The 14,405-nt window shown below is 34.2% G+C and overlaps 1 protein-coding gene across 1 annotated transcript in view; it reads right to left on the reverse strand.

Annotated features, from left to right (window-relative positions):
* Positions 1-14,405, reverse strand: part of LOC150077369 (vitellogenin-2-like) — a 37,587-nt gene that overhangs the window by 14,242 nt on the left and 8,940 nt on the right. Inside the window, exons 2-15 of the mRNA XM_090385874.1 lie at positions 13,723-13,740; positions 12,389-12,531; positions 11,830-11,961; positions 10,886-11,056; positions 10,576-10,764; positions 10,297-10,439; positions 9,032-9,224; positions 8,338-8,558; positions 7,355-7,523; positions 7,047-7,220; positions 6,167-6,364; positions 3,017-3,234; positions 2,809-2,915; positions 2,423-2,703 (exon numbers count right to left, since the gene is read on the reverse strand). Of these exons, the coding sequence (XP_090242000.1) occupies positions 2,423-2,703; positions 2,809-2,915; positions 3,017-3,234; positions 6,167-6,364; positions 7,047-7,220; positions 7,355-7,523; positions 8,338-8,558; positions 9,032-9,224; positions 10,297-10,439; positions 10,576-10,764; positions 10,886-11,056; positions 11,830-11,961; positions 12,389-12,531; positions 13,723-13,740 (2,357 nt within the window). The remainder of the gene's footprint in view (positions 1-2,422; positions 2,704-2,808; positions 2,916-3,016; positions 3,235-6,166; positions 6,365-7,046; positions 7,221-7,354; positions 7,524-8,337; positions 8,559-9,031; positions 9,225-10,296; positions 10,440-10,575; positions 10,765-10,885; positions 11,057-11,829; positions 11,962-12,388; positions 12,532-13,722; positions 13,741-14,405) is intronic.

Below are 14,405 nucleotides of genomic sequence, written 5' to 3' on the forward strand. Positions count from 1 at the left end.
AAGATCTATCGAAAGTATCGTAAAATGCATTATAATATGATGTAGAAAATTAGATAACAGAATCAGTACTATCTGTGTTAAACCGCCGCATAAAAGACGGATTGTTTCAGTGGCAGACGGACTCTGTAGAGCGATTAATCGTGAATTACGTTTCACTTCATTTCACTGGGAAATCAGGTGTTGAAGAACGATTTTTTGTTTGGGAGTTTCAGTACACCATTCAGAATAGAATATCACAAATCAGCTGTTGCGAACTGCTGGTTTCGAAATAATGTTTTAGAAAAATTATACAGCACATCCTACAGCCATTAAGCACACCTGAAATACTCTAGGAAATTGTTTCTCAAACTAGGGGATCGTTTAGATACACTACGATATCCATGAATTATGTCCGAAACCTCTCCTAAACATTTAAAAAGCTGGAAGAACTTACAGAATAGATAATTTTATTAAGTTGGAGGTCTTTGGAAAATATTTCAAAATAAAGGGGATCCTAATTTCACTAAAGTTTGAGAGCCTCTCTTGTGGGATAAGTTGGTGAAATAATCACGTAAAACGTGAACTACAGTGACTGCCACATAAATTGTATCACTGTAAATTATGTGGTAGCAACTGTATTTCAATGTATTACAAATGAAATAACTGCCCATATAGTCTCAAATTTGTTATACATTGATGCAAAATGATTATGCATTTTATTGATAAGAAAACAATTAAAAAATAAACTATTTAGACATATTTCTTTACAAATAATCACAGAAACACACTGCAGGCCATATGAATGCCTTTTCATTGTCGCCAATGTTTGAAATTAACAGTATGTAAAAAGTTGGGAAAAAATATATCAGCAGCAGCAAAAAATACGGTTGTGACACCATTAGCTCTTATATAACAGATATTATTATTTCTTTGGCCCACCACAAGCTTTAATTACCGTTTTGCACTTGTCTGGCTAGGATCGCACCATATTCTTGATTTAACCACCGCTTTGTTCATGGTAACAAATTTGAATAATGGTTTCCTGCAACGTTACTTTGCTTGGTGGCTTTTTAGCAGAAATTTTATGTCCCCCTAACGCTCTATCAATTTGCAAACAATTAAAATTAGTATACTAGAAATCATATTAAATGATTGTACGTTGTACTGACTTTACGTACAGTGGTAGCAAAGTTGGGAAAACAATTTTTTTCTGTTCCTTGAAAGAAGTCTCAGATGACGAGCAGAAGAGCCTCCTTTAAAATTTTTCTATAGTAGTCACCATTAACAGTGCCATTTGCAAAATGGTATTGGATTAAGATTAGGATTTATCAGAGAATATTACAGATTATCATTGCTCAATTGTCCAATTAACATGTTTAGCCCAGGTTAGTCATATTTACGAATTTTGTCAATAAAGCTTTCTTACGAGTTCGATATTCTTTCAGCCCACTCTTCGCAAGACTTTATGGTTCTATCACTTGAATGTACCTCAGTATGTTCCTTCAACGTCGATTTTAGCCCTGTAGAACTTGATGACGATCACGGAGCACAGACGCTTCAAAAATCTTCCCTATGCTGCAGTACTTTTACGTTTCAGTCTAGTTCCAGATTTTCTTTTGATATCTCCGATCCCACCTTTTTTTAAGTAACTTGACGCAGTAGACTGGTTACAGCCAATTTTTTTGCAGATATATGTCGAATATTGCGTATTATTATCCCCGACAAGCGCTGCTTGTCAAGAACAATCATGCACCTTTCTGCCTTAGAGTTAACTCAATGTAGGCTATACCGCTGCTGAAATTGGAAGTGAAGACCGATAGTAGCAGATGTATGCTTTTATAAAGATGATGAAATACCACTCTAATATTACAGAAGGTAATGCAATACCACACTGATTTTACACGATGGTGTAATAGTGTCTTCAGATAACCATAATCAAATATTACTTACAGAAGGAGATATTAAAAAAATATTTGCGCATGCCAGTTTGAAATTGCAAGCAGTAATTGGTCTTTTGAACTGTAAAATGGAAGTGACAAAGTGACGCCTCTATTTTATGCCTATATTAGACGATTTTTGTAATTTTTTTTCAGCACAATATATATATATATATATATTTGCTTCTTTGAAAATATCGTATTTATTGGCTCCATTCAGGCTGAATTACAAAAGAAAAAAAAAAAACGGAAAACCTTCCAAAAATTAAAAAAAAAAAAAAAAATAGCATCGTTTTTGTTGCAGTTGAGAACTCTAGACTGCTGGGTTATGTAATTGATGATACCTCCAGTGTATATATACTAGCGATTGACAGAAGTGTGTTTTGTGTGTTGAATGGAAGAATACTCCTGAGGCTATAAGAGAGACGCTAAAAAGAGTTCTCAGCCATTATTATGGTGTGCAATTAATGACTGTTTTATATTGATCAGATCTTATTGTATATTACCTTATCGTTGATTTCTTTTACTTCCTCAGGTGTTTTGAGGCCACCGCGTGACTGGCGATCACCAAATACGCCGTACCCAGACTTCTTGTAAAACAATCCTTCGGGTCCGAAAACTTTATCGAGCAGTTTCTCAACGCCTACGGCATTATATCCGACAACCAGGGTGTTGTAAGATTGACCAAAAAGGTAATCATTCAACCTGAGCTGAGCAGAACGGGGCACGTAGCTCGTGTTGCTAGCAATGAAGGAAATCTGAGTGAAGCCGCCGTAATCGAAGTCATCTACAAGGAGGGAAAAAATTATCGGTTCGGTTAGAAACAAACACTAGCTCTTTTACATGCATGTATTTCTGAACGAGTTCCTTTATATTCAGTATTTCTACTTACCATCGTATCCTGTGCTGTAATAGTTGGTGGAATCGGTGGCATCCATGTCCATCCAGTCATCGTAGTACTCCTCCAGGATGTAGGATATGTCATTGATTCGGCTAGAGCTGAAACAAATAGCGAAAGCTTAGTTACCAGCAAATAATACAAATAAGATCATTATTGTTTATGTCTTTTATAAGATTTCGCCGACTTGTTTGTTACTTACATCAACTTGTGGCATGGATGTGTGGAGTTGGCCAGATAATAGAAGGTACTGTAGACGTAGGCTGCTACTTGCTGGTCATCTTCGTCATCCAAAGATCGTGCAATTGCTTCCAATTCGTAAAGTTCGGGTTCGGTGGACATCATTACAGAAAAGGCAGCAATTCTAATTTCATGGTCCTCTGACTCATCGAAATAGATGGGAACCAGTTGACGCAGAACCTGAGAGGTAAATATACTTATTTTAGGAACTGTCATAATATTAACATTAAATATTAAAATATTTAAAAACTTTCTCAGGACAGTATTCTCATATTTTTTCTATTGTTTTGATAGTCGAAAACCAAATATTTGTTAGTAACGAAATAGCAGTTTCTGGCACATATGAGCCAAAACATTATGATAACTTCTGTTGGCATCCCACAGTACCTAGGAGTAATCTCACCGACTGGTACAGCATATACAGCGAAAGCATGGTTGGGTAGCGTTTTTCAGTTCTTCAGTATGAAGCTCGTGCAATGGGGAAAGCAATGGATCTGACACCTGACGAAGTTTAAACGAGGAATGATTTGCGGAGCTAAGAAGGCGAGAGCCAAATGTCAGTAACCGCAGGTATGGTATTGGCTGCTGGACGCGATCCGTCGTAGTGAAAGTGTGGCATAAATAGTCTGAAGGGGAAAATACAGTGTGCCTGGACAGGAAGACCACGACTCGTCGACAGTCGAGGTTGGCACATGCTGTCTAGGACAACAGACGATTTACGATCCTTCAATTAACAGCAGACTACAACCAAGGATCACAGAACAATGTTTTCGACTGCACATAATCAAGTCAAATCGAACATAATCAAGTCGCCTATTTTATAGGCCTATCCGCAATAGGATCCCCAAAGATCCTATTGCGGATAGGCCTATGAAATAGGCGACTTGATTATGTTCCCAGTTTGACCGACAGATATCGATAACTCCGCCTGAAGTTGGAACAGGGCACCGTTCCTCCACATGGATGACTGGAAAGGAGTCACCTGAGTTTGATAAACTCAGGTTCCAGCTCAATTATGCTGATGGATGGGTGAGTATTCGACTGCAAACAACTGCACTCAAACTGAACGATTGGACGAAAACAAGCTTGCATCGGGGGTATCATGGTTTTAGGAAAATTTTCATAGAAATCAATGGGCCCCTCAACTCCTCTGAACACATCCTTGTCGCCATATCCTACCTTTACATTGTTTTTGCACCAAGTTTTGCCCTACATTGTGACCGTGTATGCCAATGTCAACAAGAGAACGCCCCGTTCCACAAGGCCTGCATTGTGCAGGAATGGTCCAAGGATCAAGTATAACAATTTTGTGTGGTCCCTGGCAGCTAAATCCGCCCTCCCCAGCAATCGTAGAATATTCCAGAAAGGTGTAGACAACATTGAACGTGGTAGAACATCGTAGAACGTTCCTAAATGTGGTAGAACGTTGTAGATGGTTCTAGAATATTCCAGATGGTGGAAGCATTGTTTCAATATGATAGGAGATTGTAAATGATTCTAGAGTGTTTTTCAATAATATAAATTGAAGAGTAAAAGCTGTAACTTATAAAATCAAACATCCGTCATTCAGAAAGAGTGTTATAAGTTTTGTGTGTTGTGATAAATATGACGAGAAACAAGAAACTGAGTGTTGAAAAAAGAAGTGCTTTTATAAATAACTCTGTGTAAAGAACGTTATTACATGAGAAATATTGGCAGAAAACTAAACGTAGAATTGTAGTTCGTATTACTTTAAACGAATACTAACTACAATTCGATGATTCAAGGAGACTGGCAGTTTAAAGGGCAAACCACGATCAAGACAATCGTGTGTAATAACGGAAACACCAGATATTTAAACGGAATCGGCGACTTACTACAATCGATTTTCGGGTGTAGTAAGTCGCCGATTGCATTCTGCGACTTACTACACCCGAAATCAATAGGAACAGAGAAACAGAGTTCAATAGGAACAGAGAAACTCTCGTGCCTACATCCACTGTAAAACTTCATCTTAAACAACCAGGACTTCATGGTCGTCGCGGTCAGAAAACTTATATGAAAATTGAAAAATCGAAAGAAAGAAACGGTTGGTTTGGGATAAGAGCCAACAACATTGAACAATTGAAGGGCAGGAAAACGTACTGTGGATGAATGAATCCAAATTTGAAAATTTTGTGTAGAGTTTATGAGAGACGATCAACTGAAGGAAAATTAGTGCCACATTGTTTACTGCCTACAGTCAAGTACGGTGGTGATTCCATTATGATCTGGGGTTGCTTCTGTTTTTCTGGAGTGGGTGACATCGTCAGAATTGAAAGAAATCTAAGAAAACAGAAAGGTATTAAAGCATTCTTGAATTAAAGCAATCTTTAATTGAAAGGTATTAAAGCATTCTTGACTTCGACTTTGTGAAAAAAAATTTATATTACAACACGACCCGAAGCATTTTATATCACCCGAAGCATAGCTCTATACTGTGCGGGAACTTTCTATCAACTAAACAATACAAGAGGGTATTGCAACTTATAATGTGGTCACTCCAATCGCTAAACCCAAAAGAGCTTTTATGGGATCAGCTAGACCGTCAAGTCCGTGAAGTTTGTCCATCTTCACAAAATTTACGGAAAACCTTGCAGATGGCTTGGAATAATGTTAGTAAAGACACTATTATAAAATTAATCGCCAGAATGCCACATCTGTGTAATGCAGTGATAAAGTCTCGTGTAGGATATTTGAAGTTCTCCTGATGGATACTTTGATTCAAAATCGGTATATTTCTTAATATTAACCACTTCAATATTTTTGGTTGTAAAATGTTCAATGCGTAATAAAAATCTTAAAATGCGTTGTAATGTGTTGTTTTTTAGATTAAAATTTAAACTGTCATAACTAATTTCACAAAAAATTAACGAAAAATATTCTCATACATTGTGATTCCAAACTTGTAAGCGGGGGTGTATATGGTAATTGTTTATTATTTATATATGCAAAGAATATAATATAAAGATATTATATTCTTTGGATGCATATACAAATTAGTTTTGGATGTAGTCATATAAAATCAATTTTTGTACGAAATTAAACTTTTCAGTACAATGTTATGGTAATTTTAATTTCACAATATACTGACCTGTTCTGGTTTTCTTTGTGCTAGACGTCGGAGTGCCCAAATGGCAGCTACTCTCTGCTGAACGGGGATGTCGTCCTCATTGGTCAAGTAGGGCTGCAAATACTGAAGGGATTCTTTTACACCGAAATTGCCTGCAATCTTGATGTTAGGGATGTCGTTGCGTTCGTGTATGCTCATCTCCCTTTGTTGTTCCAGGTGCTAAAATTAAAACAAGATATATATATATATTAAACTTTTAGAAAACGTTTTAAAAAAGGCGACCACATTAGTTATGAGGGCAACTAGACACACATATCAGGAACACCATAAAAGGCGTGGATACAAATTTTGACACCTAAATATCTAAGGGGAGATTTGACTGAAGTGTATAAAGAGCTGAAATAATTGAGTAAAATGAATGACTATGCTCTATTTTCTCTCGTAGCTACGAGAAGAACTAGGAGAACAAATATATGATCTCAGCGAGTGGCAGAAGCAAGTTCTCATGCAATTCATTTACGAACAGCGGGTTGCGAAACACTGGAATAAGTTGCTTCCAAAAGTGGCAGCAGTAGTGAATGCAGCTAAAGTCAAAGTATAATTATACGGTTAACTTATGTGAATGGGAACAGCATAAATATTGTGTTTCATTTTATTTTTATTATTACATTTTTGATTGATTCAGAAAACATCTGCTCCTGTCATCATTTGGTCTTAATAACATCAATATAATTACTATTAATAATCCGGTTAGAAAAATGTCATATTTAAAAAAGATAATAATTCAGACTCGATTTCAGCACAATGTCAAATACATCTATTCTCTGGAAACAGGTTGTATAATGATTAATGATTTTCAAATTATTTGAAGAGAGAGAGAGAGAGAGAGAGTTCTACTTACTTGTAAGTATTTAGCTGCTGTTTTAGGGGTGCAACTTTCGTCTTCTGTAGTGACGTGCTGGTCATCTGATTCGTTGTATTTAACACAGGAGTGATAAACAAGGTTACTGAAGGCAAGGTAGCAGGTGGAGAGAAGATCTTCATCTTGCTTAATGCTAGGGTCTTCGCACAGTTCCTGTAATATCAAACACAAAGCACATTTAATTAAATTACTGTACTGAAAATAAGACCTCGAATTTGAAAATAATGTGAGTTTAAACATTTCAGTAGTTCGAAAATTAATTAATCAAAGGCTTGTCGTGTACTTACGATAATTTCATCGAGCAGCTGCTCGGATGGTTCCTTGATGTGAGGTGGTGTGGTTTGTATCAGATATTTTGCTTCCTCCTTGGAAACACGTTTTGATTGAATCATATCTTTAACAAGAAGGACGGCGGGGTTGGTTCCAGCATCAGAGACAGCATCGAAGAAGATTTGCCTGAAGAAATCGAAGTCGTTTAATTGTTTACTTAAAATATTCTAACACTTTTTCATTGATTGTTTCTTATCTGCTAATGTTCCTATATAATTTTTATAGGCATAACATACTATAAAATGAGGGGGCATTTCTTTTTTAATCAATTACATATCTGCCTTCTTGCCTGAAAGTTTACTAACTGGCCTACATTTTTAAGGCAGTATTAAATAACAGGCACCAGCGAATTTAATTTAATTCTCATTAAATTAAAAAAGTCTGATCTTTTTTGGTTTAACACAATTCTCTCTTTAATAGCAGAAATATAAAAACAGGGTGTTTAATGAGGAAAATTTGCCTGAAGAAGAAGTCATCGTCAACCTGGAAGATCAGTGCCTGGTGAGTTTCAACACTCCCCTCGACGGTGAGTTCACGATCGATTTTTTTGAGACTGCTCTCAAAAATTTTGATTATATTGGTAGGTAAGAAGGTTTGTAAATAATTTCAAAGAACTAAGAAAAAAGAAAAAAAAATCTAGATTTTACTTTTGTCATGTACCAGTTATGGTACCAGACCCTTTTCATATGATACTAGAAAAGTCTTGTACCATATCAACCCTTTCTGGCACGGCATTTTTCGTCAAGTATCAAAAAACAAAAAAAAAGAGTAATTCTTTAAATTACATATATACGAACTAAATAATGCTGTAATTTGTGATTTCTGTCATAGTTTAATATTCAGCATGTGCAGAAATCTCAGTGACATTTTTACAATTATTTAAAATAAAAACAATAAATAAATAAACAAATGCATTATTATTCAAATTTGGTAGTCGTACCTCTGTGTATCTTCATCATCACCGGACCGGCTGGAACGCCTCTGTGGAGAATCAGCGACTTCCCTTTCTACCTCTTTCAGTTCCTGATAAGACAGAGTTGACAATGCCTTCACGAGTTCCAAATATTTCCTTGGAAGGTTATCCTTCAGTAGCGCTTCGATGGAAGATTCCTTCTCGCGTTTCTCTGTTAATTCTGCAAGCTCAGTAACCATTTTCTTGACCTGAAACCATTGTGAGAAATGAGTACAGACTGTCAAATATTATAAACTGCAAATAATCATGAACTACAGTGAAAACAATTCGAATATAATTAAAATTCGACAATATTCCAAGGTAGCCATATTAAATTACAGCTGCTAAATATGGCAACTACTGTTGCAATGAAGCTCACATTGGTGTTAATATGCAGAATCATACGAATGTGGAATTCTCTACCTATATACTATACATTCTGTCCCGTGATCAAATAAATAAAATTGTCGTTTGATAAATCTTCATTATATTCTATTAGGATAATTTTCCATAATGATTGATTCAGTTATAATTATCCTTCTTTGCATTAAGATCTGCGAGGATAATTTTATACATTATCTACCGTAAAAACGTAAATCCATTTACTTGACACTAACACGTGTATTTGATAATGTATCGAAGTGTAAATACTTAGTTTAATATAATAAGCAATATAACATACCTCGTTAGGTGAAGCCGAATATCCATAGAGGTTGTAGAGGTAGTGAGGTTTCTTTAGGTCCTCTTGTCTTCCGCCTTTCTCAAGCTCTCTCTCATCGTCAACCTGGAAGATCAGTGACTGGTGAGTTTCAACACTCCCCTCGACGGTGAGTTCACGATCGATCGGTCCTTCTTCGATTAATTCCAAGGTACGGCTGTGTTAAGAGAAAAAAATAATAATTAAATTGACAATTCTTTAAAGGGTCATGCAAAACAACACAGGTACTTCAGAATGGGATTATTAGGTTTTTATAAATATTTCTATTGAAGTATATTTATTCAAAATAATATTTCTTTATTTTTGTATTTATACAATCTTCAGCTAGAAGAAGAGCATCTCAAAATTCATATCTGTACAGTCCAAGCTTGGTAAAATAAAATATTTCGGTATTTTATTTGCATAAAAGAAGTCTGTCTCTAATATTTCTATGTTAAAATTATTGATATATCTTTTGGCGAAACACCGATCTATATCTGTGAGAGACAGAAGGACTTTCCTGGAAAGTTGCTATTACTGTGTTATAACTTTGCCTTTTTCAAGTATCCTGGTTTCCCTTCATAGTTCCTGTATATTGTAATTAGAGCTTCCACTTTTCAATAAAGTGGGCGCACTATAAAGTCAGCTGAAAACTCTACATATGAAGCCTGTTTGACTAATTACATCCAATCAGTGAGAGGCATAATTTTATTAACAAAAAAAAAAAAAAAAAAAAACAGAGCCTCAGATACACTAAAGCGATGAACGACATCTTGAAAAATATAAAACATTAAAAAATTTTTTAACTGGTTTCTCTCGACAGTAGCTCAACTTTTCAAAGTGGCATTTTTGAAAGGAAAGTTTAACTTCTTCATCATTAGAGAAGATTCTTCATAAAGTACTTAAAAAAATAACAGCCTACTTCAGCAGTCGTGCCCTACTTTCTCATAATAATAGCACTTAATTTAACCTTATGTTCATCAAGAAAGACAACTCTTTTTATATTTTCTAACAACTGTTATTCTGTCCGTTTTGTTGCAAAACATCTTGGTTGCTTCAAACGTATTCACTAAAATACCACTTTGTATTAAGAAAACAACTATCCAGTGGTTTTCTTAATAAAATTATATTTTATTAAGAAAATATTCAAGAAAATTTCAAAATATTCGAAATATTCAAGAAAATTTCAAAATATTCGAAATATTCAAGAGAATTTCAAGAGACCAAGAATATTGCAATCAAGTACTTACTTCACAAATATCTGAATTTCTTGACCCTCATCTCCAAAGGGGTCATGTACAGCATCAGCTTGATTTTCTGCGTACTCGATTACGTAGTTGTTGCGATCTCCCCTGAGGTCATAGGTATAAATAGCGTTGGCCTGTAGAGGTTCCTAAGGAATAATAAAAAGAAATTTATCAGAAATGGCATTACAGCATATCCCAGTCTTTAGTTATTAATCCTTAATTCGATATGCAGGTGTTGTAGAGAGAGAGAGAGAGAGATTCTGAGAAATAAGTAAATCTTACCGACTGATCTGCTTCGCATTCAACACAGTCCTCCCCATAGAGACTAGAGATTGCCCAGTAAGCTCTTTCTTCACAGTTTTCATAATTTATGGTTTTAGTCACATTGAGCACGTTGTACTGTTCGGGTGTTTGATCGTCTGGTTGACTTGTGATTACGTAGGCTGTTTCACATTCCCCACCGATGCTGTCCTGAAAGAACAAGTAGTAAAAACAAAGTTATTCTAGCACTTTTCGTAGTTTGAGAATGGCAGAGTGCAGTTCATTAATGTTAAAGGAATCAAATAAGAATTCAAAGCCTTCTTGAAATTACCTCCATCACTTTGTAATAGTCAGCGTCTTCATCAGTTTGTTTGCGAGAGCTTCGTTTGTCTTCTGCGAGTGAATTTTGCTCCAGAAGATTGAGTTGGAAGAAGCTCAGCAGACCTCGTTTCAGATTGACAGACCATTCTGGTTCGTTCTCTGACACCTGGTACCTTTTCACCTGGATAGAAAATGCATTTATGTATAAATTAAAACTTCGTACATGCAATATTATGATGGCTACGATTACTTAATAGTTATAAGTAAAATTGATCTGCTATTAATATTAAATATTTAAATTTAAATTGATATATTTATCTATTAATTTTAATTTTTATTTTCTTATTTGATAATTATAGGAATCAGTAATCTTACAAAACCTGCTATCATCATGGAATTACATTTGGAAATCGCCCTCATGATAATTTAGGATTTGCAACCAATGCAGGCTTTTCTTAGTTTAAAATGGGAAATGACAACATACAAATTAGTGCAAACGCATCATATTAGTACGCAGCTAAACTCTGAATTAGCAAAAATATGCAAAGGCGGCATCGTTTAAGTTATATCTCATATTGTGAATATCTTCACAACGAGTTGCCATGATATTGCACTACTTCGAATAAGTAATGCTTCACCAAATGGTAAATGAACATTTCAAATTAAAAGTGACTGTTCTGATTAGTACGCACATTTATAAATTAAATTCTGTTCTCTTTAAACTCGTGGATTTAAGAGTGTAGGTCAGAATCACCTTAATTTTAAAATATTGATTAGCTATCAAATAATAATAGGAAATAGAGAATTCGTTAAATTCTCCAGTCACCGAATTAGTAGCCTAATCAGAATTGGTGAAGATTGGAATTGCACTTGGAACTACATTTATTTTTTATGGGCTCAACCACAATAATAAATTGGGTGAAAAGAAACCATTCCCTCCTGGATTCAACTTACCAGACCGTCTTGCATTTGAGCCTTGAAGGGCTTGCCAATCTCATTCTGTTGAGGATGCTGTTTCATTCCGAACTGGTACTCAGAAATTTCTTCGATGACGTCATTTTGCTCATCGGTCTTCAGGTTATCAATCTACAAAGAAAGTTTATAAAAAGACTTGTTTGAGCTCGCTTGTCATTCATTTTGTTTTATAACAATTAATGGCATAAAATGAAATTCTTAAGACATGGTATTTGAAAAGTGTTACAAGTTTGTTTTCTTTAATTGCAACGGATGCTAATGAAGTTGTTTTTTAATAAACACATGATTAGTTTATTAATTTATTAATGAACACCTAAGTGAACTCTTTAGCCCAATAATATTTCAAATAACTTATTATTGTCATATAATTTAGAAAACCTTTTAAACTGATTTAAAGCTCTTGGGATAATAAATTTGTTGACAAGGAAGTTATGCTTGTAGCTCACGTTTTCTATACACAGAAAGAAGTATAATTTGAAATATTTTTCTGGATGTACTAGTTCGATAATGTTATTATAGAAATTAATGAGGAACTTACCTTGAGCACCAGTTCTCCTTGGCGAGCTTGAACGGTGACATCGCTTTCAAAAGCAAAAACAGAATATTGAGGTTTCAGTCCAGGGAATCCAGCTTGAACATATCCGGAGTACCGATAAACGTATTGTCGATCATTTGCATAGCCTGGAGTGCAAAGAAGGCATTTCAGGCATTATTTAAACCATAAATAATTCATTAATTCATATTTATACTTCTCAATAGATAATAATAATTACTACAATTAATATGCAAATTGCAATTTTAATTTGTACATTTTGAACTAAAACTGTGTTTCGCGCAAGTTCATCCAGCCAGTATCTCAGATCTCCCGATACACTCAAGAGTTCCAATCAGGAGAAGTGACGCCAGTTGCTTTTTACAATTGTTTTAATTTATACTTCAAAAATATTTCAAATGTTTTTGACAAACCCGTTGAGAAGTACTGATTAAAAATCTTGAATGGTTTGTTTGTCAGAGCAAACCGTATATAATGACTATCAAAAGAGTGAAATAAGTTGACTACAAAACATCAAAGTGTGAACTTGCTTTATATTTTCATATATTTAATCAATTCAGTTCGAAGACTTGCTTCACAAGATAAGCTTTTCGGAATATTTATAGCATATTTAGTGTTCTCTTTCGATTAGTACAGCATTACATATATGTTAGTGTCGTATCACTCCCGTAACCTGAACTTTGTTATCTCGTGTTATTTTGAATTTATACGATCTACTAAATTTATCAATACGGTTATATTTAGAGTTCAAGGATTCAGTTACTGCTTTACTGGGTTAGTTGTGACCTGGTGATATTGTGCTGATATTTTGTACACCATTCTAGTTCAAGTTTTCATTACATGCTCCTTTCGTGGTGGGAGCATTTTCTAAATTCCCTCAAAGTAATAATTAGCCGATTATGTATATTTATATATCCAGGAATATATAAATTTCGATAACATCTTATAATGTAAAAATTTTAATAGAACAAATTTTCATTTGATATACGAACGCCGATACAAGAAATTTAAACAATTTGCATAATAATATTTTATAGAATAATTAACTGTATCTTGGCCGGACTAGTCAGCAAAAACTAAACTCATTACGTGGTTAATGGTTTTATTTTATTTTATTTATTTATTATTATTACTTTATTTATTTTTTATTTTTTTGCTTTACGAGACGTTCATAATAACTTTATGCGTTCAGGGAATATCTCTGATTCATTAGAATTAAATAGAATTAAACCATAAGAAATAAATAGAATTGAGCCATTAGAATTGAATTAAATGACAACTATGTTACTTTAGAATATTATCCGCTAAAAGAAACTTACCAGTTCCGGAAGCGCTGACTGAAAGAAAAAAAAGAAAAAAAGTCGTTAATTGTTTAGTATTTAACATACGATTAAATAATTTGAAATTAATATATAATGATGGCCAATTAAATACTTATTATTAATACATTTTTCATTAGAAATTCTTTTTAATATAAAATTTAATAATAAGGCCTGTTTCTTCCCGAAATAGTTTTTTAATGTTAAACTAATTTTATTATGAGTTTTTCTGTTATCAATGCACCAGTTGAATTTCTAGCAAAGTGAGGTACAATATTTAAAAGTGATAGGTAGTATTTCATAGTTTAAATGGTATTAATCCATCTAGTATTAGGGAAGCTTGATCAATGTCGAAATTAACAAACCATCTCCTCCAGAAGGAAAAAAAAAACATATGGCAAATTCAGATATTAAAGGTAGTAAAATATTTTTTTTAAAGATTTTTTTAACTTATCTTTTTCACAGTTATATTGCGTACTTAAGATCATCTCTCTCTCTCTAATATTAGAATCTTGAGATTTGGAAATTTAGTGCTGATCTATCAATAAAAATAGGCGAGAATATTTATGCAATATTTATATCAGAATTTACCGATCTCAACTTCCGATTAAAACAAAGGCAATTTAATAGAATTTCCGACTACTGCGCATGCATTCCTGATAATGCATGTTTTGTCAACTCAG

This window comes from Mastigoproctus giganteus, chromosome 12 (genome assembly GCF_048544385.1).
Source record: "Mastigoproctus giganteus isolate SK-2022 chromosome 12, ASM4854438v1, whole genome shotgun sequence".
Classification (NCBI taxonomy): domain Eukaryota; kingdom Metazoa; phylum Arthropoda; class Arachnida; order Uropygi; family Thelyphonidae; genus Mastigoproctus; species Mastigoproctus giganteus.